Raw genomic sequence first — 24,048 nt, 5'->3', positions numbered from 1 at the left:
GGTAAAACACACTGCTGCAGGTAAAACACACTGCTGCAGGTAAAACACACTGCTGCAGGTAACTCTCTTTCTCTCAGAGTCTCTTTGGTTTATTTCCTTTTTTTAGTTTTTATTATAAAATATTCTAAATATTTTCTGTCTGCATCTTTCAGCCCGATATGGATAGATATAAATGTGATTTTATAGATATAGATGTGATTAATAGCATGAACTTATTTCTCTGCTGTTATGCAAATAATATTTTACATCAAAAAGTTTTAAATGAAGATGAAAAATATCTGACAAACGGCCAAAAGTGATTTTCTTTATTTTACTTGTAAATTTAAATGTTTTGCCTTTTTTTTAACTAAAATATTTAAATTTTGTGCTTCAGCTTAGATGAAACATTCCTGGAACTTCTTCAGAAGAAATCTTTAAATAAAATGATCCAAAATGTTTTAATTTAGCTGCTGAAGCTGAAATAATTCTGAGAGACGATCCGTTTACCAGTCTGAGCTTCCAGAACCATTTGGCTAGATGGGTGTGTGTGACAGTGTGCATGTGTGTGTGACAGTGTGTGTGTGTTACAGTATGTGTGTTCCACCACCCTGACCCCTCTGTCTCCCCTCAGTGCCTCCAGAAGCGGCGGTACGGCCCCATGTGGCGATCCCGGTTCGGTCCGTTCCAGCTGGTGAACGTGGCGTCTCCGCGGCTCATTGCCCAGGTGATCCAGCAGGAGGGCCGGTACCCGGTCCGGGTCGAGCTGCCGCACTGGAAGGAGTACCGGGACCTGAGGGGGCAGGCGTACGGCCTGCATGTGGAGTGAGTCCAGAGTCTGTCTGCTGAACCAGATCAAAACTGGATCAGAACCAGATCAGAACCAGATCTGGTTGATTATTAATATCTGAATTGTGACTCTAATCTGTTGTCATGACAACGTGTGGCTGAATAGAAATGTCTGGTTCCTCATAAAGCGTCTTCAGGCTCCTGATAAAATTCTGTTTCTTCATAAACGTTTAAAGTCTCATGATTTTTCAGCAGTCCGACTCTGATCGCTGATCGGGTCTCACTGTGGTTCTACAGATCTGGACCGGAGTGGCACCGGATCCGCAGTGTCCTGAACCCCAAGATGCTGCGACCCAGAGAGGTGTCGGTCTTCGCCCCGGTGGTCCAGTCCGTGGTGGACGACCTGCTGGCCCGGCTGGAACTACTGCGGCGCCGCAGCCCCGACGGTGCCACCGTGCCCGACCTGGCTGCCGAGCTCTACAAGTTTGGCTTTGAAGGTGGGTGAGGCTTCAGGCTGGGGGCGGGGCATCAGGCTGGGGGTGTGATTTGCTACAGCTGTGTGACCTTTATCAGATTGGGGGATTTGGGGATGTGGCCTTCAGTGGGTGTCTTCATGTTTTGGGGGCGTGTCTTCATGTTTTGGGGGCGTGTCTTCATGTTTTGGGGCGTGTCCTTCTCATCAGCTGACGACCTGCCTTCCTGCAGGCATTTCTGCCGTCCTGTTTGAAACGCGGCTCGGATGCCTACAGGAGGAAATCCCCACCGACACGCTGCGCTTCATCACCGCCGTCAACGACATGCTGACGCTGTCCGACCTGGTGGTGCTGCTGCCGCGCTGGAGCCGTAGGCTCCTCCCCTTCTGGAGACGCTTCGTCCAGGCCTGGGACGACCTCTACGGCGTAGGTAGGTCAGCAGCTGGACTTCCTGAAACACGGAACCGGACCCAGTAACTGGTCCCAGTAACTGGTCCCAATAACCGGTCTCGTCTCCTCAGCTCAGAAGCTGGTGGACCAGCGGATGGCGGAGCTGGCGGCGCAGCCTGGCAATGGCGGGGGCGGTGAGGGGATGTACCTGACATACCTGCTGTCGTCTGATAGGCTGAGCAGAGCTGAGGTTTACATCAGCGTGACGGAGCTGATGCTGGGCGGCGTCGACACGGTGAGTAACGCCATGAGGCATCGATGTGACGCCATGTTTAGATGGGAACACTGAATGGAGTAAAAACACCAGAAACTCAGATTAACAGAAATTAATCTCTGAAATATGAGTTGTTGGTTTTTTGGTGATAATGTTTTTCTTTTCTTTCAGCCTCAATGCACTTATTTATAAAAACAATAAAAATGTGATGAACTATTTTAGCAAACTTCCCCATCAGTTTGCGTTTCTTTCTCAGTTAAAGAAGTGAATCAGTAAGTTTCACACATTAACATTTAAATATAATTTCAAATTTACTGAATTTTATTGAGGCTCTTTGTGACAAATAGAGGAAAAAACAGTAAAACTAAGATTTCTGGTCATAGTTTTGTTTTGTGTCGTTCAAGAAAATGTTTTTATGTTTCTGTCGTTTCTTCAAACTGTTTCTGTTTCCTCTGCTGCCAACAGGAAGTTCATGAAAACACATCTTATGTAATAATTAGTTTCTCTTTAAAATGGTAAACCTCTTCCTGTTTTTCCTCTGATACCTGGAGATGTCTTTACAGCTAGTCATTGTTTTCAGATGTTTTTATGAAGCTCTTAGATGAAGCGGATTGATTACAGAAACCTGACCTGACCCGACCCGCTGCGCCTCGCCTCGGCGCCGCTCGGTTCTGGATGAGTCAGAGCTGAAATATTCAGATCATACCTGAACAGGTTCAGACCTGAACAGAACAAAGAGTTCATTCCACTGAGTCTCTGCAGGAGCAACGATCAGCAGAGACTCAGTTATCTAAATGTCACAGTTTGTTCAAATCATCTTAATATTTCCTGTTTGACCTTTGAACCTTCGGTTCAGCTGGAGCTTTAGGAAACATTTTGCTGTGTCGTCGTTTTTCTGATCAGAGAATCTGAAACGTCATGAAGACTGAGGAACCGGAGCTGCTGCTTATTAATTAATATTAATAACATTTTATTAATTATTAACAACTTTTTGTTTCTGCTCCTTTAGATTGACTCAGATTTTATTTCCAGATTAATGTAACAAACTAAATCCTGGTTTGATTCTGTAAAAATATTTAGATTATTTATAAAATATAAACCAAAAGTGATGAATTCATAAACCTCAGATGAATCACTTATTTAGTCCTAATCTCAATAATCTAATAAATTAGGATCTAAATGAACCAAAATGTTTGAAAATATGAAAACTAATTAAATACAGATAAAGATCATCTGAAATATTTTCTAGATATTGATAAAAATGTTTAGAACAAATAAAATATGAAATGACAATATTCTCAATAAATGAGACGTTTTTCTTGATAATTTCTTCCTCTGTGGATTTTTGATAAGCAGTTTAATGATAATCTGGGATTATCCTCCTAATCTGGGTTCTGAAGTGATTGGTTCTGATCATTTCAGAGATCAAACCTGTAAATAATAAATCTATAACTGAACGTTTCCTCCTCCAGACGTCCAACACTCTGTCCTGGGCTCTGTACCATCTGGCCCGGGACCGACCCGCCCAGAACCGCCTGCAGGCCGAGGTGGACTCCGTCTGCCCCGACCGCCGGCCGCCCAGCACACAGCAGCTGGGCAGGATGCCCTACCTGAGGGCCGTCATCAAGGAGACGCTGCGGTGAGACGCCCTGCCCACAACCTGACAGGAAGCAGGAAGTGACAGAAAATAAAAAAAATACATGAGATATCATCAGAATATTCCAGAATATTTCGGAATATTCCAGAATCTCGTCTCAAATCAAAGTTTTTCTCAGACTGTTTTCACATTCTGTCATAGTTTAGCTGAAATCTGAGACTAAATCATGATTTTAAGGTAAAAACATCCTCAGACGTTTAGGTTTTTCCTTTTCTGACCCGTTTAGTTTCACAGAACCTCATCAGACCCGACGGGTCAGAACAGAACCTGGTTCTGATCAGAAGGGCCTAGTCAAAGTAGGAACTTCTAATGCCTCCTGGTTTGTTATTCTCAGTTTGTGGAGCGGTTCAGAACCTTTTCCTGCTTCCTGTTGGCCTAGTCAAAGCCCGCTCTAAATCATCCATATTCTCCTGTCAAGTTTCAGTTCCAATAAAAACAGAGAAAAAGAAAAACTCCAGATGGAGGATTGTATTCAGATGGAAATGAACTTAAAATCATGAGCTAAAAGGAGAAAAACCAGAATTTAAATTCATTTAAATAAATTTTAATTAGTTTAAACAAGCCTCTGTCTCTCCTGCCTGCAGGTTAAAGCCACTGAAATAAATTTTTTAAACAAAGTTTTTCTGGTTCACCGCCCTCAGCGCTCCATCCGATTGCTGAGCATTTCCATGGCGATGGCCATGATGCTGCCACCACCATGTTCAGAAAGTTTCGGTCTGAGCTTCATGGAGCGTGTCAGCGTCTTACAGCCTGCAGAGAGACAGGAAGGTCCTGATCTGTGTGCGTGTGTGTCTATGTGGGTGTGGGTGTGTCTGTGCGTGTGTGTGTTGCAGCTTGTATCCGGTGGTGCATGGAAACGGACGGCTGGTGTCAGAGAACGAGGTGGTGGTGGATGAGTTCTGGTTCCCCAAGAAGGTAAGAGGAGAAAGAGGAGATGCATTTGTCTGTCTGTCCTCATCCTGTTCCCCCATCTGTCTCTCTGTCCCCCTGCAGACTCAGTTCCACCTGTGTCACTACGCTGCGTCCCACGATGAGGAGGAGTTCGTGGCGCCGGAGGAGTTCCTGCCGCAGCGCTGGCTGCAGCTGGAATCTCCCAGCAGCCATTGCGGCAGAGCCACGCCTGGTTTCTACCGCCATCATCCCTACAGCTTCATCCCGTTTGGAGTCGGAGTGAGAGCCTGTGTTGGCAAGAGGCTGGCAGAGATGGAGATGCACCTGGCTCTGTCCAGGGTGAGGAAGGGAGGAGACACACACACACACACACACATACACATACACACACAGAGAGAGAGAAGGAGCGAGGGAGACACAGACCAGTGTGTTTTTGATTTATTTAATGTATCTGTTTTCCTGTGTGTGTGTTTCCTGTGTGTGTGTTTCCTGTGTGTGTGTGTTTCCTGTGTGTGTGTTTCCTGTGTGTGTCCTCCAGCTGATGCAGCACTACAACGTTCACCCTGAAGTCGGATCTCCTCTCATTGAGCCTAAAACCAGAACTCTTCTGATCCCGTCCAGACCCATCAACCTGCGCTTCCTGCCCAGAGCCTGAAGGTGGCGGCACTCACTCTCCTGCTGTTTTCTGAAACCGTTTACAGCTTCTTCATGTCCTCCACAGTCAGTCTCACTGAAACTCATTTCTGACCAACAGGAAGTAGAAAATCTCTGAACAGATCTTCATCATGTTGATGTTCAGGAAGATAAAAACATTAAATTTGTTTTTGGATCAGTTTATTCAGAGTGTGAATACTTTAGCTTGGTGTGTTAGTTGTTGTAGCGCCCCCTGAAGGCCAAACATAACCAGATTTACCTGCTGGAGATAATTACAGCACATTTTTAATAATAAAATAACAGATTTTAAATGAAGTAATACAAACTAATAAAAGATTTCTGACTCAGCAGCATTTCTCATACATTTTATGTTTTTATCCCCATTAATGCTGTTTTTGTCTGAATTATTAATATTTGTATCAGTATTATTAATGTTTTCATCAGGATTCATCCTGTCTTCCAGCCTCATGCCTCTTTGTTCTGTTTGTTTGTGTGTTTCTCAGAGCCTCCAGCAGGGGGCGACGCCTCATTCAGGGTTGGATTCTTCACCACGTCCAGAGGAGAAGCTTTAACAGAAACATTTTTATTAATATTCAGTTTATTGAAGTTGAAGATGATTTTCTGCCTCTGTATCGGTTTCTGTTCTCACCGCTTTTGAAGTCTGGGCTTTGACTAGGCCGTTTCTGTGCTCTGAGCTCCAGCTGCTCTGGAACAGATGGCCCACATTATGATACCTCCACCACCGGCCCCAACACATGTTGTAGTTCTATCAGCTTTCTGACCTTTGACCTGCAGATGGAGAAGATCAGAGGAAGAAGTGGAAGCTCAGTTTGGTTAGCATTTAGCTTGTTGCTAATATGTGGTTAGCATTTAGCTTGCTGCGGCCTGACTGCGTTCTTCATGTGTTTGAATGTACCTGTGCCTTTCTGAAGTATATTTATTGTTACAACAGGGAAATTATTTTACTGTAAAACCATTTTTTAAATTCTGAACTTTGTATTTCTGATTTATTACTTAGAAAAAAATATATTTTGAAATTAACAGAAACATTTTATAAATCATTTAAATTCTGGATGTTGATCCTTTTTGATGCTTTTATTCATATTTCTGTTTCTCTCCATAAAGTTGAATAAACTATTTAATAAAATGTTTCTGTTCTGTACAAGTTTCAAAGCTGCAGGAGTTTCTTACAGCAGCAGGAGACCGACTGCAGCTTTATGACCAAACACTCTGATCCAGATGGACTGGACCCAAATGGACTCAAACTGGTTCCAGTGCAAACATTCAGTACATCCACTGGTCAGGCAACAAGTCTGGTGTTTGATTCATCTGATCCAACCCAGTTCAGATCCAGTTTGGACCCATCGCCCAGCTTTAACCAGCTAGTTGATGAATTCAGACTTAAACCACTTTAAAACATTTTCCATTCCTAATGTGACAGTAAACCAGTGAACACTGCTCTGTAAACCAGTCACCACCTGCTGGTCCAGTTGCAGCTCCTAGTCAGCACTGGGAGACGTCCAGCAGCCTCCATCATCTTGACTTCCTGTTTTATTTTTAGTTTGATCCAGAAAATTCTAATTCATGCAGAAACTTTTCTGTTCCAGACTGGAGACTTAAAGCTCCACATCATGATGCTGCCACCACCATGTTTCCCTCTGATTTTCTTTTAGTCATTTTCAGGGCTGATAATCTGGTTCCCTGTTTCAATGATTAAAGATGTGATGTTACAGTAAGCTTAGATCTGCTCCAGTAATGATGAGGAGATGACGGATGGTCCCAGAGAGCCGATGTTTCCCCAGAATTGAGGAAAACTTGTCAGATCCTCTGATAAATGATTCCCTCCAGGATCCATCTTCATCCTGACAGGAGAAACATCCAGATTTCTGACTGCATTTTAGAGATTCAGCATTTATTTCACTTATAAAAATCTATTTTTAGTTTTTATTTAATGGGTCTCTATGACGGAGTATTAGTATTAGAATCATCATCAAAGAATAAATATTTGCTAAAAAAAACTCAGATTAATATTCAGATTAATCTTGGATTTAAAAAAACAAAAAAAACAAGGAAATTTCTGAGTTTCAAAAGTCGAAATAAATAAACTCATAAATTGTGAAAATAATCTCAGTAATTTCTTTCTAAATTCTCAGAGTTTTTTGTCTAAAATAGTCTCCTTTATCTCCTTTATGGTTCCGGATGTTTCTGCTGTAAAATCTGCTGGTTTACCGAGTTAGCATCAAGCTAGCGGTGCTGCTACAGCTAAAGGTGCATTTATAAACTCCGCCAGCAGGGGCCGCCGCACAGGCCTGCTGCCTCCTCCTCCTCCTCCTCTTCCTCCTGACGCACCGCCTTCATCATCCAGACCGGACCGCAGCCTGGATGCTCCAGCAGTCCGTGTAGCTGAGAACCGGGTCTCCGTCCTCCCAGCCCGGTCCCGGTCCCGGTTCTGATGGATGGTTAGCCCACCGCTCTGCCTGCTGCTGCGGACCCGGGGAGCCATGGAGTCGGTCGGTGCGGGGGGCTCCGCGGGACTCCGCGGGGCCCCGGGGCCGCAGTGAAGGCGGAGGAACCGCGACCCGCCGCGGGGAACATGGTGAGTGCTTCCACGGTCCGGTTCTGACCCGGTTCTGACGTGGTCCTGACTCGTTAAAACCAACGGATTAATGCATGTTGTGTTTATGGGTGTGAGCTGCCCCACGGTCCGTGAAGGGGTCGTGAAAGAATCCAACAGAAATGCAACACTTCCGGTTCTTCTTCGCTAAAACCTGGTAATTTATGTGACGTCACGTTGACATGTTTCCAGAAAGTCAACAGACAGAAGCGCTGATGCATTTTCCTGCGTTTGGACCGGAACGTGAACGCATCACGTGATTCCTCATCTTAAGCATTGGGTCAAAACATTAGGCTACAGCAGGGGTCAGAGGTTACTGCAGGGGTCAGAGGTTACTGCAGATTGTTACAACAATCAGAATAAATCTCAGAAACTTTACAGTTTGAGAAATCAGGCCTGAATAATGGAGTGCTGCAGTTTTGGTTCTGATCTGGTTCTGGTTCTGATGGGATCAGCCTGTGGTTCTGATTCACTTCATCCAGTTGGATCAGTTTGATCCTCAGCAGCTGATTGGTCTCATCAGACAGGAAGTGACATCAGCAGATGAATCTGAGTTTATGACGGCTCCTCTGTCTCCAGGTTGCCACCTGACAGGAAGTGACATCACTCGCCAGCTCCTCTGCGTCTTTATGTAACCTGCTGAGGAGGCGTGAGAACGCCTCGCCAAGTCATGGCGGCGGTGGGCGAGAGCGCCAGAATGATCAGCATGAGCCGCAGAGCGAGTCATGAAGCGTGACTCACCTGCCTCCACGTGAGGTCAAAGGTCATCTGCCTATGACAGAGCTGGTGGCTCAGCTGGACTGTTTAAGGTCTGTGGAGCTTTAGTTGTTCAGGTGGAGCTGCAGGTGTTTTTAGGTGGAGCTCCAGGTGTTCAGGGAATCGTATTTATTGATGTGGTTTCAGTTGGTTATCAGGTGATCGTTCTGATCCTTTATTTTGAAAATCTTTCTAATGGACCGTGTCCCCTGGTAAACCATTGACCTCACTGACACCATGTTTTGGGTCTCTGCTGCCTGGTGATGCTGAGGTCATGAAGGTCATGAACGTCGTTCTGGGTCGTGTCTCTTCATCCTGAGCTCCCAGTGGAGCATCAGCCCAGAGGACAGTCTGTCTCCGTCCCTGTGATGGAACGTCTGCTGCCGGCGGCGTCTCTGTCACGTTTTCACATCAGCCCCGGTGGCTCATATTGATGATCCAGCCAATGGAGGCCAGCCGGCCCGGCTGCTGATCTGACCTGCGGGGCCGTTCAGGAGCATTGGAGCGGGTCAGAAACTTTCTGCTGCTCGACTCTGGAGCAGCAGAAACGACACTGTAATCTAACATGCTGTTATAAAAAAGACTTAAATGAAATATCTGCTGACTGACTTAATAAGTCACTGATCAATCGATCAGTAAACCTGCAGTAATAATTGGTATTGTTCAGATAATCCTAATCTGAGTTGTAATCTGGAACTCGCTTCATTTTGGATTTTAGTGACTGATGGACTTTATTCAGCTGATGAAGAGTTTATAACTCATTTTCAGAATAAATCAGGATTAAACTCAACAACATGAATGCTCTTACAGGGCCGGCGGCACCAGAATCAATAAAACCCATTAATAACCTGTTCAAATATTAATAGGACTCTCTGGATTAGTTCCTCTTAAAATTAAATAATTTTGAACATCTGATCATCTGATCCTCCAGAATTCACCGGGTTTTTGTTTGTTTTGGTAACTTTTTTATTTTTACAGTTAAAATCTCTGATTTTGTGGAGCTCATTCTGAAATATTTGTAATATTTGTTATTATTTCTGGCAGTAAATGTGACTTTTTGTTCCTTGCCGTATCGATCACAGATAATAACTGATAATAATGGATATTAGCTGATAGTAATGGACATCAGGTCAGGCTGAGGCAGCAGAGGAATAAGACATGAATAAGACTTACTGCCACCTGCCGGTGGGAGTTAGCATCACTGTCAGCATTTTTCAGAAAATATTTCAGTAAATCTCACATTGATGCATCAGCCTTAAAAATGTGGCGCTGTGTTGATTTAACTTGAGTTTCCATGAACACAGAATCACAACAAACCGTCGGGACTGACTCATGTAATTCGGGCCACAAGAAGAGCTTGTGGCGGGCCGGATTTAGCCCTCGGGCCATCAGTTTGACCCACATAAATTAGATCCTTAGTTATGGACCTGCAGGGTTTTAATCATCCATCAGAACTTTATTGATCCATGATTGACTCATCAAATGTTTCTCTGCATCTGACTGGCTGTTCATACCCTCCTGACAACTCCTTCCTCAACGCTTTGACCCTCAGCTGATTGGATGATTGAGGACCAATCAGAGGAGAGGACCTCAGCTGTTTGAGGAAGTAAACATCTGGTACGGTTCAGTTCTGGTCCAGTTCGCTGGACGTCCAGAACTTCAGTCAGACTTTAGACAAAGGTGAAGATTAAATTTTTTTTTCTACTTCATTAAACATTATAGATCCTAAATAAAGTCTGATCTGGTTTAGTTTTATTTTTATTTCATGAAATGATTCAGAAATCGACTTTCTGTAAACTTTGTCGTTCTGCTCGGCGTCCAGCTGAGGATCACGATGAAGTCAGACGGCAGCAGGTCTGTGGAGGCTACGCAGGAACACTGACTCACACACACACACACACACACACACACACAGACTGACTCACACACACAGACTGACTCACACACGCACATGCACTGCGTTCAGGCTGTCGGTGAAATCTGCTCTCTGATGCATCAACAGTTGCTGCTCAGCATGAAGCGTTTCACGTTGCTGGAAGCAGCAACCAGGAGTTGCTGTTGCTCTGCTTATTGCTCATGTTCTGATCTCCTGTTTTATTTCTAAATTTGTGTTCAGTTTTTCCTTCCAGAATGTTTTCAGATATTTTCTCTCATTTTGAACATTTCAGGTCAAAGTGAAGCTGCTGGTTCAGTAAAACATTTTCTACATTAACAGGATGTTTGTGAAGCTGGTCTCACTGGTTTCACTGGTGTGGAGTCCTGCTGACCAGAACCGGGTCTGTTTCTGTTCTGATCGATTTATCAGTCAATAATGTGAGGTGAACTATTCTGGATCATATCTGAGTGAATCTGCAGGCCTGGAGTCTTCTCAGAGGTCAAAGGTCAACCTGGTTCAGACATTTTCTGGCTGCTTTCTGCTCCAGTTTTATTCCTGAATCTGATTTTTATTCTGTAACTCTAATTATATGAAGATTAAATTATTTTACATCTTTTCCTTCAGATTTAAAGACATTATTTCTGTAAACTAGGAATATTTTTTTGTTAAATATATTTCAGTTTCTTCTTCAGCTGTAAAATAAATCAGATGAATAAATAGATCAATAGCTGCATGTACAGATTATAATCTGAATTATTAGTCCAGCTGTTAGCAGGATTACACATCCTGATAAAATGACATTTTAATCCAGATATTAGAGACTGAAGCAGCAACATTTAGCAGATTATAAATCTTCCAGTGTTTCTGAAAACCTGGAATATTTTTAAAATAATTCAGGAACATGGAGATCCAAAATGATCTTTCCATTAAATTCAGCCTCAGAAATGTTTCAAAATCTAAAACTTGAATAAATTATTTTGTTATTTCTCAGCCTGGTTCATCGTTTTCTCTGCAGAGTGAAAAAGATCCAACAGATCAAATCAGGAACCAAACCTGAAGACCTGTGAACTTCAGCCAGAATCCTCTCTGATTCTCAGGGATCCTCTGGGATCCATCCTACTTCCTGCTTCCTGGAGTAAAACTGGAGCTGTTCATCAAATTCTGCATCATTTCTGTCAGAAGCTGAAATATTGACTCTCTGCTGGTTTTATGGCCGTTTATTGATGCTAACAGTTTAAATGTTAAATGCTAAATAGCCAGACTAGCTAGCAGCTAATCTTTGAGTGTAACATTGAACATCAGATGAACATGTTGTGACTGATTTTGATTGATTTTCATTGCAACAGCTTCACATGTTTTCTAAGCGGCAGCCATCTTGGATTTCAGGTTTCTGTTGCTAAAACTTTTCTTGTCAAAAGATTCCAGTTGATTTCTTCCAATTTGGAAAATGATATTTATAACTGAACACACAGAGCATCGTCACCATAATTCTGATGACCGTTGCCATGGTAACTGACACGCTGCTCCTGATTGGCCAGGATTCAGGCGATCAGAATAAACATAAACTAAATATGATTCACACTAACAGAAAGTAGAGAATCTGTCAATAATAAAGTATCCATATGATTTATAAAGTTCAAATATTAGTGATTTTTTTAAAGTTTTATTTCTGTTTTTATGTGGATATTTTTCTGTTTTTCTCTTTTAAAAATGTAAACAAACATATTTACATGTTTAGGAAAAAATAAAATAAACACATTTTTATATAGAAGTAAAAACTAATCAGTAATCACATCACATCACAAAGTCCTAATTTCAGTAAATATTGATAATAATTTGACAACTATAAATAAATGTAATTTTGTGGCATCCTGCATGTCATCCTCACAGTCAGCAGGACCCACACAAACACTCTCCCTGATTGGCTCACGCTGTTGCTATGGGAGCAGCAGCCGTGCCTCCGATTGGTCCAGCTGCAGACTCAGATCTGTTGCTCTCCTGTCAGTCTGCATCTCTGTGTTGTCATGACAACAGACAGGAAGCAGGAGGTGGGGCCTGGTGGTGTTATTGTTGCAGCAGCAGAAGAAAAAAAAACTTCTGTTTTTATTTTTACATCAAGGGGGGCGATCCATCTGCCAGCACACACACACACACACACACACACACACACATCGACACACATACACATCGACACACACAGCGGGTCAGTCGGCCTCGGCCTGCTAATCTCTGACCGCAGGATGATTATTAAAATGATGTTTGGATAGAAAAAAAGGCTCAGAGAGTTTAGCTGGCGATATGGAGCGGGCTGTGTGTGTGTGTGTGTGTGTGTGTGTGTGCGCGTTTGTTTGTAATACCTTGTGGGGACGATTTTCCTGACATATACTATGTTGTGGGGACCAATTGCTCCTTGTGGGGACCGGAGCCTGGTCCCCACAAGGGGAAACCCTGTTTTTGGGTAAGGGGTCAGAGTTAGGACTAAGGTATGAATTGAGTTTTGGTTAGGGTTGCAGTCACAGTTCAGGCATGGACTGCCTGAACTGTGAGTGGTTACCATGGTGATGCTTTAAAGGTATACTTTAAAGCATAAAGTATACCTTTATGCTTTAAAGGTATACTTTAATACCTTTAAAGCAATAATTTCCAGCTGCTGGAAATTTGATCCATTTCCAGCAGCTGGAAATGGATCAAATGTTGCAGTTTTGGTTCCAATAGAACTGGGTCAACTGGACTGAAGAAGAAACCAGCTTTAGAACTGAATGATGGGCTGGATCCTGACAGAGTTTTTCCATCTGTCAGTACCTGATGTGGGCCAGGATCTCTCCAGACCTCTCCAGATCTCTCTGGATCTTCCCAGACCATGTCTTTCTGAGTTTTGCTTCTGTTTAGTCGTTTAATCTGATTCCTTTGATTTCTCTCGTTTGTCTCTGCAGGTGAAACTGTTCACCTGAGCACCACTCTCTAACCTCCTGATCTCCTCCTCATTGCCATGGCGACCACCCTGGAGACAATGCTGCTGCCGCCGGACCAGGAGCCGCGACCCGGGCAGCCAGACGCCTGCCTGGACCCTGAAGGCCGCTACTCGGTGGTCCCTTCTGTGGTCTGCTCCATGTGCTGCCTCTTCGGCATCATCTACTGCTTCTTCGGTGAGTTCCGATGGATTCAACCGGCTGCTGATGGAACTGTATCCTGACCGGATCCTGCCGGTTGGTTACGGTTCCTGCGATCTGATCTCCTTCTTGGTTCTGACCCTGACCCTGCTGCGTTCCTCCAGGCTACCGCTGCTTCAAGGCGGTGATGTTCCTGACCGGGCTGATGTTTGGCTCCGTGGTCATCTTCATGCTGTGCTACAAGGAGCGCGTCCTGGACACCCAGCTGAGCGTGGAGGCCTCGGTGGGCATCGGGCTGGGCATCGGCACGCTGTGTGGCCTGGTCACCATGCTGGTGCGCAGCGTGGGGCTGTTCATGGTGGGGCTGCTGCTGGGGCTGCTGGTGGGCGTGGCCACGCTGGTGGGCATGGCGGAGCTGTCCCAGGCCCCGTCGCGCTCCGTCTGGGTGCCGCTGGGCGTGCTGCTGGGCCTCGGCATGCTGTTCGCCGTGCTGACACTGCAGTGGCAGCGCCTCTTCACCACGCTGTCCACCGCCGTGTTCGGCGCCGCCGTCATCACCGTGGCCCTGGACTACTTCCTGGAGCTGTTTGCGCTCCTGGTGTACATCTACGAGCGGATCAAGGTGGAGCCGGGGAAGCCGGTGTGCTGGATGACCTGGCTGGTGCTGGGGGTGTGGCCGTCCCTCACCCTGCTGGGGGTCATAGTTCAGTGGAAGGTGACCGCCGAAGGATACTCCCACACCAAAGGTGAAGAAACAATCTCCCAACCTGACGCTGATGTTGCAGGTCATCACACCCTGATGTTTGTAAAGTTTGTCTGTCCCTTGTTCCTCAGTGATCATCAGCCGCCAGCAGCGAAGGATGCAGGTGATGCGGATTCGTCAGCGAGATGACCGCTACCGCAACAAGAAGAAGAAGAAGCAGCAGCATGGCTCCTCTCACAATCACCAGGCCAAGCAGCTCAACGCCGAGCCCGCCTACCGCCGCAAGCCAAACCCCATCCGCCGCTACGACACCGACGTTCTGTCGCCGGTAGCCAGCGTCACACGCCGTCTGTGTCCCAGCGCACAGAGGGTCTCCATGTCTCAGCTGTCTCTGTGTTGTCTTGCAGAGTTACATCCAGAGTTTCCGGGACCGGCAGGTTCAGGCGCAGCCCTTCCCCGGCCGGCTGGTAGGAGGCGCTCACGCTGTGGTGGAGATGGGCTACGACTGCGGCTCCACGGCGCCCCTCACCGGGGCCGCAGGGCCACCTCTACGGGCCTGACCTCTGACCCTTGACCTTCACGGGACTGATCAGGAGGAACTGACTAGAGCCACTACACTCACCACCGGATTGACAGGCAACCTTCTGGTGTTGACCTTTGACCCAGCAGGGAGAATCTACCCACCTTTAAACTCTCTACAAAGTCTTGACACATGAGTTAAGCTAACTGTGGCTAATGAGCTAAGCTAGCCACTGGTTTTGTGACATTACATGCATGTAGACACTAAATACCCACACACCACAGCTCCAACACTGAAGGAACCTACTGACCCGGTTCTGAGCTTTCTGCCTCCATCTTCAGTCAAACATCGACTCCAGTGGTTCCACTGTGAACCCAGCTCAGGTTCTAACGCCAGATCAGTCAAAGATCTGGGTCACCATTAAACTCTGGGTCATCGTCCAACTCTGGGTCATCGTCCAACTCTGGGTCATCGTCCAACTCTATTTGATCGTCCAACTCTATTTGATCGTCCAACTCTAGGTCATCGTCCAACTCTGGATTATTGTCCAACTCTGGGTCATTGTCCAACTCTGGATCATTGTCCAACTTGTCAACCAGTATTGCAGAAGCAACCAGCTCCTCAACTGCTTGGGCTCAAACAAATCCTTGAGCTTCACCAGGAAGGGACAGCTCAACACTAACTGGACGTCTTTTTCTTTCTGTGCCATCCAGACCACAACGACCTTCTGTGGAACTCGAAGAGATGCTTTCTCTGTAATGGAGGGGACACCCTTCGTCTCCCTTGGTGCTGGACAGAACACTGCTGTCCTGTCAAACTGCCTCGCCTCTCCTTGGACTGCCAGGTCGGCCAACCGAAACGCTCAGTGGGACACTTCCCTTCGGTAGCTATGGCAACACCAAGTCAGGTTGTGTTGTTTCCCATAGAGAGAGCTCTGTTTACACTGGCACCTCCCAAACACCTGAAAACTGGTTTCAATGACATTTGGTCTGGGACCACAGCCATTTCAAACAGCTAACGTCCCTCTAAAAACACGTTTAGCTTCTTATTACATCATTCAAACACCAAACTCACCTCAACGGGCGTGCAAGTGGACCGGTGTTAGCAGAAGCTAACGTCTGCAGTCTTCCTCTTCTTCGCTCTCGGTGTTTCAGCTTCTGAACTGGATTTTCTTTGGAATATTTTAGAAAAGAAATCTGTGAATACCGAACCGCTAACGGGCTCCACTGCAGCAGCTAGCATGGCAGCCATTTTGAATTTTGAAGCTACTTACTTTCTAAATTAAAATTGTCAGGTTGAGTTGATTTATGTAAACAAAACTTTATCACAGATGCCAAATTTTATTTAATTGAAAGTTTACAAAACAACCAAGTAAATTTAAACTTTGGAAGCCAAGTGTGCTAAATGTTTTCAAAGTTAGCAAAATGCTGATTTGCTACATTAAACATTAGTTCCCTCTGTTAGCCAATTAGTCGATTAGCCCATTAGCGTAGAGGTATCCACCTCTAGCTTCTGCTAATAAGAAGCTAACATAAAGCTAGCGTTAGCCTCTATGGGTTCTGATCCAGACTGAGGTGCCGGTGTAAACGGATGAATCAGACCAGCAGCTGTCTGATTTCTCCATTGTGTTTTTCTTTATTTAGGATGATGTAACATCTGTCTGGTAAAATGTGAAACTTTAACGTGTTTTTAGAGAAGAACTGTGTACAGGAAGTGATGCGTTTAGTGTGAGGAGCTGAACTGCATGAGATGAACTGGTTAGCTTCCTGGTGCGATCGGCTCCAACAGGAAACCTGTACAGAAACACTCTGCACTTATTTTAATGTCCAACAGGAATGAAGACATGCTGTATTTATTTATTTGGTGTTTTATTTATTTTGCTCAGCAGTTAACATGATCACATAACGTGATCATGTTTTTAAAGACTCTGATCATATTTAAAGCATGTGTTCCTGCTCTGTTAAAACAATAAAAACATTAAAATAATTTTATTATCGTCAGCATCATAAAATCATCTTTTCCGATTTGTATCTGCTCTTCCGCTCATTAATGTCCTGTAATATTAATGCAGCGATCATTTAAACATCAAAAATTAATCTAAATTTAAACAATTATTTATTTTTACTGGTTGAATTCAATTTCAAAATACTTTACCAAAACAAAAATACAAATGTGAATTCTTTAATCAATTTACATGAATTGTAATGTATTGAATTATTTAAAGTAGAGCAAAACTTTATTGTGATATGTGATCGATTCAAAAAATGACTCACACTTATCCATATTTATCACTTACTTGTAAAATAGAATAATAATTTATAAAGTTTGTTACATGTTAAAAGAATAAATAATTGCTGCAGTTATTTTTCTACATAATTATTTATGGTCATAAATCAGGAGTTTCATTTGTCAGCAAAGTCAGTGGGCGGGACTAACTCTGCTCTGCGCATGGTGATTGGTCCGTGGTTGTGTTGCTGTTCAGGTCAAACAATCAGACGTTAGTGTCAGATTTAGCTATTTCATAAAATATAATGATGTTTTAAAGAATAATTAATAACTACAATAACTGAGTGTCAATTATGGACACTTTTTAAAATGTCTGCATTTTTAATATTTATACATTTTTTTTAAAAGATCACAGATAAGATCACATATTTTAAGAACTGAATGGATTGTGGCACTTTTGATGCTCCATAGTTGATCATGTTTAGTTGTCAGCTTAACGACTAAATTTTAGTTTAATGAACCGATTTCCATCCATTCTTAAATTAACAGGAGGCATAAACTGACTGATGTTTATGAAATAAAATTAAATTATTGTTTTAAAGTAGTTAGGATGAATTATTATCTGAGCCTAATATCCTTAAAATGCTAGTATCTTCTCCATCAATCATTTCAACTTTTTCCTATAATAATCGTTATTACATATTTGAATCTCATATTAGTAAATAACTTTCTGATTATAATCTGTAATGAAACAGAAGTGCAGAACCGATGTTCCTGTGGCATTTAATTGCTGCAGTTTCTCAGATCATCTGATGGTTTTTATGGGAATTCACCAAAGCGATAAATGAATCGTTTCACTGCAGGATGAAATCAGCGCAGGCTAATGCTAATGCTAGCGCTGTGTTTAGTTCAGCTTTATTAGATTGAGTTGGTCAGAGCGCTGCGGAGCGTCGTGTCGTCTCTTCTTCCTGCAGATCCTCACATGATGTCCTGCTGGTGCTGCGTTGACTCGCTGACCACCTGGAGACAGAAGCTCAAGTCAGGAGCAGCACTGCTATTGCTAAAGCCAAAATTAACTCTAAAGCTAAAGGCCGGTTGGGTCCACATGCAGATCCGTTGTGGCGCCACAGTAAACATCCTCCTGCTTTATTTGTTCCAGGATTCAGATTCTGCGAGAAAAACTACGGCAACAGGGAGGGATTTTCTGCATCAGGGTTTAAACTTTTCACGTTTCGTTTGGTTTTCGTTTTTTTCTGCGGTGCTGGTCAGTGTAACCAAGGGAAACTTTAAATCCTGAATCCAGATGAAAAAGTGAGACCAGGAAGGAAAAACGTCATTTAGACATTTAGAGTAGAACTAACAGAAAATCAACCTGACCTGTTTCCAGTGCCGATCGATACAAATGATCAGTTTAAAAGCCGATCAACTCATCAGTCAAAGAGAATCTGACATAAATTCACCTTTAGTTTTAGTTCCTGATGATCCTCCAACCTGAGCACTAAAAAAAACTAAACATTGATTTAATTTATGTTGTTGGTGTTTGCAAAACAAACCGTTTCAGATGTTACCTAGCAACACAAGCCCCGCCCACTTAATCATTATCAGCCTGTGATTGGTCAGCAGTTGGTTACTGCTGACCAACCAACAGAAACCCAACTGTAGATTCTGTGCTAAAATGTAGCCAACATGTTTTGAATAGGCCACAGAGCATTCTCAACCTGGGAGGTCAGTGTTGATGTGTGTGTCGGTGTGTGTGACGGTGTGTGTCAGTGTGTACTGGTCCAGCAGTGTGTATCACTGAGTGTGTGCCAGTATGTGTTGGTCCAGCGGTGTGTATCGTGTGTATCGGCACTACCTCTCCATCTCGGGTCTCGATGGTTTTGATCAGAACCGTTTTCTTGGAGTGGGTCTCTGCGGAGCGCTGCAGCGGTTCTGGGTTGGTTTCTGCTCAAACAAACAGGAGAGTCAGAGTCAGGAGAGATGGTGCGTTCAGGGACCGGCGGTGCGTTCAGGGACCATCGGGGCAGTATGTACCTCTGAAGCTCAGGGTGGAGAAGTTCTGCATGGGCAGGGCGATCCTGGAAGAGACAGTGGTTAGAGCCGGGCGGTTCTGGAGGTTCTGGAGGTTCTGTGCGGGTTCTGACCTGCTCTCCTCGCCTTCCAGCAGCTTCCTGTAGGTGGCGATCTCCACGTCCAACGCCATCTTGACGTTCAGCAGGTCCTGGTACTCCCTCAGGTGGCGCGCCATCTCGTCCTTCATGGTGGCGATCTCGGCCTCCAGCCGGGCCACCGTGTCCTGGAAGCCGCCCGCCTCGCGCCCGTGGCGCTCCTCCATGTCCCGCATCTGCCTCAGCAGGGACTCGTTCTGGACCAGAACCAACAGGGTAGAAACACATGGCAAGTTAACCACACAGAACCAGTTAGCCACAGAACCAGTTAGCAACAGAACCATTATCAGAATCGGAGTATCAGAACCATCAGGAGGTTCTGAGGACACTCCCGGACCTGTGAGGTTCTGGTTCTACCTACCGTCCCTTTAAGGGAGTCAATCTCGCAGGTGTAGGCCTGGATCTGGTGCCTGAACTCCAGCGTCTCCTGGCGGGCCTGCTGCAGCGCCTGGTTGTTTTTACTGACGGCCTGGTTCAGGTCCGAAACCTGCAGGGACAGAACTCCGTCTTCATCTGCTCCATCGGTGCTGCCCTCTAGTGGTCAGATACACATGCAGATAAACAGGAAGCAGCAGGAAGTGGGTGACCTTGGACTTGTACCACTCTTCAGCCTCGGCGATGTTCTTGGCGGCGATGCCCTCATACTGGGCCCGGATGTCCCTCAGCGCCGCCGTCAGGTCCGGCTTGGACATGTCCATCTGGACCTGGACCTGCGTCTCCTGCATCTGGTTCTGCAGCTCCCGGATCTCCTGCAGGGGGAGACAGTGAGTCTGGGGCTTGGACTGGGCAGGTTGGAGGAGGAGGAGGAGGAACAAGAACCTCTTCATGGATCCTCTTGAGGAAGGCGATCTCCTCCTGCAGGGTCTCGATGCGTCTCTCCAGGTCCAGACGGGCCAGAGTGGCAGCGTCCACGTCCTACAGAACAAATCACACATCCTCTGAGCGACACGTTTAAATTAGAAGTCAAACAGCAAGTCAAACAGAAAGTCAAACAGGAAGTTAAACAGGAGGAACAGAAAGTTAAACTTTAACTTGTGAATAACAGAAAAAAGATGCAAGGAATCCATGCAAGAGAAAACTGTTTCCTTTCTATTCACTTCCTTTCAAATATTCAAGGAAAAAGAAACTTTTCTGTAAAATTAAAATGTTATCTGATAAGTATTTTGGGAGGATTTTATTGTTTCAGGATTACAACGGAATAAAAAAGGATCCCGGATGAGCCCAATGCAGAAATCAAACGAAAATAAAAGCCTCAAAATAACAAAAACATGTTGGCTAAAGACATGTAAACAACCTAATTCTATCAGTTATAAACCATTTTAAAATAAAATTATTAATAGAAAAGTGTTTTGTTTCTGTGCAATAATAATAAGTAACAATAAAAACAGCAACAGCAGAAAATCAGTTCATTATCAAATCTGATCAAGACTCACAGCTCTGAACGCAGCGAGGCTGTTCTCAGCTTCTTCCCTCTGGAGGATCTCCTCCTGCAACCTGAACACACACAGAGAGAGAGAGGGAGGGAGAGAGAGACACAGAGAGACACACACACACACAGAGAGAGAGAGAGAGAGACACACAGAGACACACACAGCGCTTCATTTGAGTCATGTCACCTTTAGAAACAAAACCAAACTACCTGAAACATTCTCTAAGTCTAGAAATGGAATAGCTCCTTCTTGCTGCTGCAGCTCCTTCTTGCTGCTGCAGCTCCTTCTTGCTGCTGCAGCTCCTTCTTGCTGCAGCTCCTGTGAATCAGTTTAATCTAAACATTGGACTCAAACTCTGTGTCTCTCTGGCGGCTTTGTTTCGCTGCAGAGTCTTTCTCTCCTTTTATAAAGAAAACATGATGAACTCTGGTCAGATTGAAGCAGCACTAATCTGTAATCTGTAACAGAGTCTAAACTAAAACCTTTTCATTTATAATTTAACAATAAACGTTTAGCCAGGCTAAAACTAAAGCTGCTGGTTCAGCAGGAAAAGTTTCAGTTTTATTTTAGAAACTTTCCTATAAACTCAGTCTGATGTGGGATTAACAAGAATAACATAAATATTAATCAAAAATAATGTGGGGCATCTCATAGCCAGCTAACTAATGCTGAAAGCTAACTTACTGAATAGCTTTTTTTATTTGTTTTAACTGAATAGGAAAAAGTCAAAACACATTTAATTTATTTTAATTTAATCTAATCTAATCTAATCTAAGATATAATCTCTTAATACCTGTGAATAAGTGGTGAATAAATTAAAGAGATTTCCTGCTATCAATTGTTCATAATCTGGAGGTGAAGCTAATGCTAATGCTAATCCCACTGTTATTAATAAACATTAGAAGAAATTAATTTTAATTTCATGGGCACATTTAATTACACCTTTAGGTGTTAATAAAATAAAACAATATCACCAAACAAACTGTTTGATGTAATAAGCATCAGTTTAAAGCCTCAGAGAAACAAACTGTCAGTTATTAAGCAGAGATATGAAAACAATAATATTTTAGTCTGATTATTTTCAGCTGCAGGTCTGCTCTCTGCGCCGAGCTGCAGCTCTGCTGATGTCACAAGTTTTATTTTTACTAAAGCTTCTTTTTAAATGATAAATAATTAAACATATAGATGGTAAAATAATCAAAATGCCCGCTCTTGTTAATTAATTTCCAGGTTTAAAGTTTTTCTAACATTATTAATATTGAAATCATATTAAAAGGACATACTTTCATTTATTTATAACCTTTCAAAATAGTTTTTTTATCTGTATGTTTTATAAAAATAAAATGAAATTAGATAATCCAGAAACCTTCAGAGCGACGAGACGAGATTAAAATTAGTTCAGAATTTATCCTCCCTGACCTCTGACCCCTGATCCTCCCTGACCTCTGACCCCTGGTCCTCCTCCCTGACCTCTGACCCCTGATCCTCTTTCCTGACCCCTGACTCCTGCTCCTACCTCATCTTGACCTTGTCCAGGTCGTCGGCCAGGTTGTCCCTCTCCACCTCCAGCCGGGCTCTGTGATTGGTCAGGACCTCCACCTGCCGTCTCAGCTCGTTCATCTCGTCCTGGTAGAGGTCGGCGATGCGTGGCGTCTCCCGGTCCCGGAGCCGCTGGACCTCCAGAACCAGCGCCTGGTTCTGCGTCTCCAGGAAGCGGACCTTCTCGATGTAGCTGGCGAAGCGGTCGTTCAGGTGCTGCAGCTCCGCCTTCTCGTTGGTCCGTGTGGCGAGGAACTCCTGGTTCAGGGCGTCCGCTAGGCTGAAGTCCAGCGTCTCCCCCAGGCCGCCGTAGCGCCCCGCCGACACCCGGGTGGCCCCCAGGGGCCCCGCGGTCCCCAGGGACCCAGTGGACAGGCGGTAGGTCGGCGCGGCGGTGCTGCGGGTCACCTCATACACCCTGGAGGTCACGTGGGCCCCTCCGGCGGCGGCGGGGCCCAGGAAGGAGCGGTTGAGGGACGGCGAGGCGTAGGAGCCATGGCCGAAGGTGCGGCGGTAGGAGGAGGCGGAGCGGGCGGAGGAGGAGAAGGAGGCCATGATGGAGGTGCTGCAGCTGGAGGTCTGAGACGGACGAACCGCCCTGGGGTATTTCTACTTACCCCTCTGCCCCGCCTCCAGCCTCCTGATGACATCAGCTCTTCATCGCCTCTCCTCTTCCTCACATTCAGGCCAAACTGGAGGCCCAGGGGCCGAACTGGAGGCCCGGGGGCCAAATCGGCCCGCCGCAGCTCCTCCTGTGGTCCGAAAGACTCCAGAGGGAAACATGAACCAGATGATATGAGGCACATCACAGCAGCTTTTATTCATTTAACCATTAAACCACCAAACTACTTGTCACTTCCTACAGAAATCCTCCCATTTTTTCACATTAAAGCAGAATCTCAGGTTTATTTTCCATCTTCATGCTTCAGATTAATGGCTGATCAGATACTGAATAGTTTCTGTTTAATGATCAATAAATTGTTGAAGGAAGCTAACAGGGTTAGCGCTCTCTGAGTCTCTCTGGTGGTTTCCAGCCGTCCTGAGTGTCTCCAGTCCTCCCTGTCGTCAGGACATACCAATGTGAGGATGCGTTGCCTCTCGCCCTGCGCTGCCTTATAAAGGTAAAGCCTGGCGCCGCTGCAGGGAACTCTGGGAGTTTTACTCTGTTCGCTCAGACAGAACATGGAGCAACGTGACCATAAAACATGTTTAAATGGCAAAGTTTATCGTTTCAGATCAAAACTAAACAGGTTTTTATTAAAGCTAAAAACATGGAAAAACATTTTCCTTCCATACAACAGAAACAATGTGGATCTAAAGTATTAACAATAATAATAATAATAATAATAATAACGATGATGATGATAATTCTTACAGGGTTTTTGGATTTTAACCACCAAACATCACTTGAAAGTATTTCCAGTGAAATACGATCATATTAACAAAATGTATTTATTTTAAACTCCATTTTGTTTCTGGGTTTGAAGGTTTGATCCAGTTTGATCCAGAACCTGTCAGATCTACAAGAGAAGGAAAAATAAAATCTAAGACCTGATAACCTGCAGCAGCAGCTCCTATGTTTCCAGTTCATCTCACATTTTTAGTTCTGAGTTTAAATAAATCAAATGATAAAACTGATTAACTGAGTCGTTATGATTCATTTGTCCAGAAATCGTTTGGAGGCAGGTCATAGGTCACCACCTCACAGTTTATTTCACCTTTTCAAACTCCAGCTGGATTCAGAGGAACTGTTCAGAGTCCAGATACATTTTTAATCTTAGTTTTGTTCTTTAAAATCTGCTTTGTGTTTTATTTTGCTCCAACATGTTGATCTGATCTGATCTAATCTGATTGGGTTCAACGTTCCATCCTGCTGCTCTCACATCTATTAATAGAGTCTCTCTGTGTGTGTGTGTGTGTGTGTGTGTGTGTGTGTGTGTGTGTGTGTGTGTGTGTGTGTGTGTGTATTCATCCCTCTGGTTTTCTTCAGAGCTGCAGAGAA

General features: G+C 44.5%; 3 protein-coding genes across 4 annotated transcripts in view; 2 read left to right on the top strand and 1 right to left on the bottom strand.

The window, feature by feature from the left end:
• cyp27a2 (cytochrome P450 family 27 subfamily A member 2) overlaps positions 1 to 6,096 on the top strand; it is a 6,618-nt gene extending 522 nt beyond the window's left edge. The window contains exons 2-10 of one of the 2 annotated variants that reach the window (XM_007575313.2): positions 611 to 801; positions 1,063 to 1,262; positions 1,471 to 1,668; positions 1,760 to 1,923; positions 3,375 to 3,541; positions 4,393 to 4,474; positions 4,553 to 4,789; positions 4,989 to 5,107; positions 5,608 to 6,096. In XM_007575313.2, coding sequence (XP_007575375.1) covers positions 611 to 801; positions 1,063 to 1,262; positions 1,471 to 1,668; positions 1,760 to 1,923; positions 3,375 to 3,541; positions 4,393 to 4,474; positions 4,553 to 4,789; positions 4,989 to 5,105 — 1,356 coding nt within the window. In that variant the 3' untranslated portion in view covers positions 5,106 to 5,107; positions 5,608 to 6,096. Of the gene's footprint in view, positions 1 to 610; positions 802 to 1,062; positions 1,263 to 1,470; positions 1,669 to 1,759; positions 1,924 to 3,374; positions 3,542 to 4,392; positions 4,790 to 4,988; positions 5,108 to 5,607 lie in introns of both variants that reach the window. The other variant, XM_007575311.2, reaches the window with a different exon arrangement.
• A 1,222-nt stretch (positions 6,097 to 7,318) lies between these two features.
• tmem198ab (transmembrane protein 198ab) lies at positions 7,319 to 16,674 on the top strand. The gene is made up of 5 exons (XM_007575314.2): positions 7,319 to 7,700; positions 13,284 to 13,496; positions 13,625 to 14,206; positions 14,295 to 14,491; positions 14,571 to 16,674. The coding sequence occupies exons 2-5, from the start codon at positions 13,340 to 13,342 to the stop codon at positions 14,721 to 14,723; spliced, it is 1,089 nt and encodes a 362-aa protein (XP_007575376.1). The 5' UTR covers positions 7,319 to 7,700; positions 13,284 to 13,339; the 3' UTR covers positions 14,724 to 16,674.
• A 639-nt stretch (positions 16,675 to 17,313) lies between these two features.
• On the bottom strand, positions 17,314 to 22,755 carry desmb (desmin b). Its single transcript, XM_007575309.2, has 9 exons — positions 22,024 to 22,755; positions 20,511 to 20,571; positions 19,897 to 19,992; positions 19,665 to 19,826; positions 19,439 to 19,564; positions 19,054 to 19,274; positions 18,944 to 18,987; positions 18,765 to 18,853; positions 17,314 to 17,929 (listed from the first exon to the last, which is right to left on the bottom strand). The coding sequence occupies exons 1-9, from the start codon at positions 22,599 to 22,601 to the stop codon at positions 17,888 to 17,890; spliced, it is 1,419 nt and encodes a 472-aa protein (XP_007575371.1). The 5' UTR covers positions 22,602 to 22,755; the 3' UTR covers positions 17,314 to 17,887.
• Between the last annotated feature and the right edge of the window lie 1,293 nt (positions 22,756 to 24,048).

Source organism: Poecilia formosa, unplaced genomic scaffold (assembly GCF_000485575.1).
Source record: "Poecilia formosa unplaced genomic scaffold, Poecilia_formosa-5.1.2 Scaffold374, whole genome shotgun sequence".
Taxonomy (NCBI): domain Eukaryota; kingdom Metazoa; phylum Chordata; class Actinopteri; order Cyprinodontiformes; family Poeciliidae; genus Poecilia; species Poecilia formosa.
Note: the sequence above shows the minus strand (reverse complement) of the source record. Positions and strands in the feature narration are given on the sequence as shown.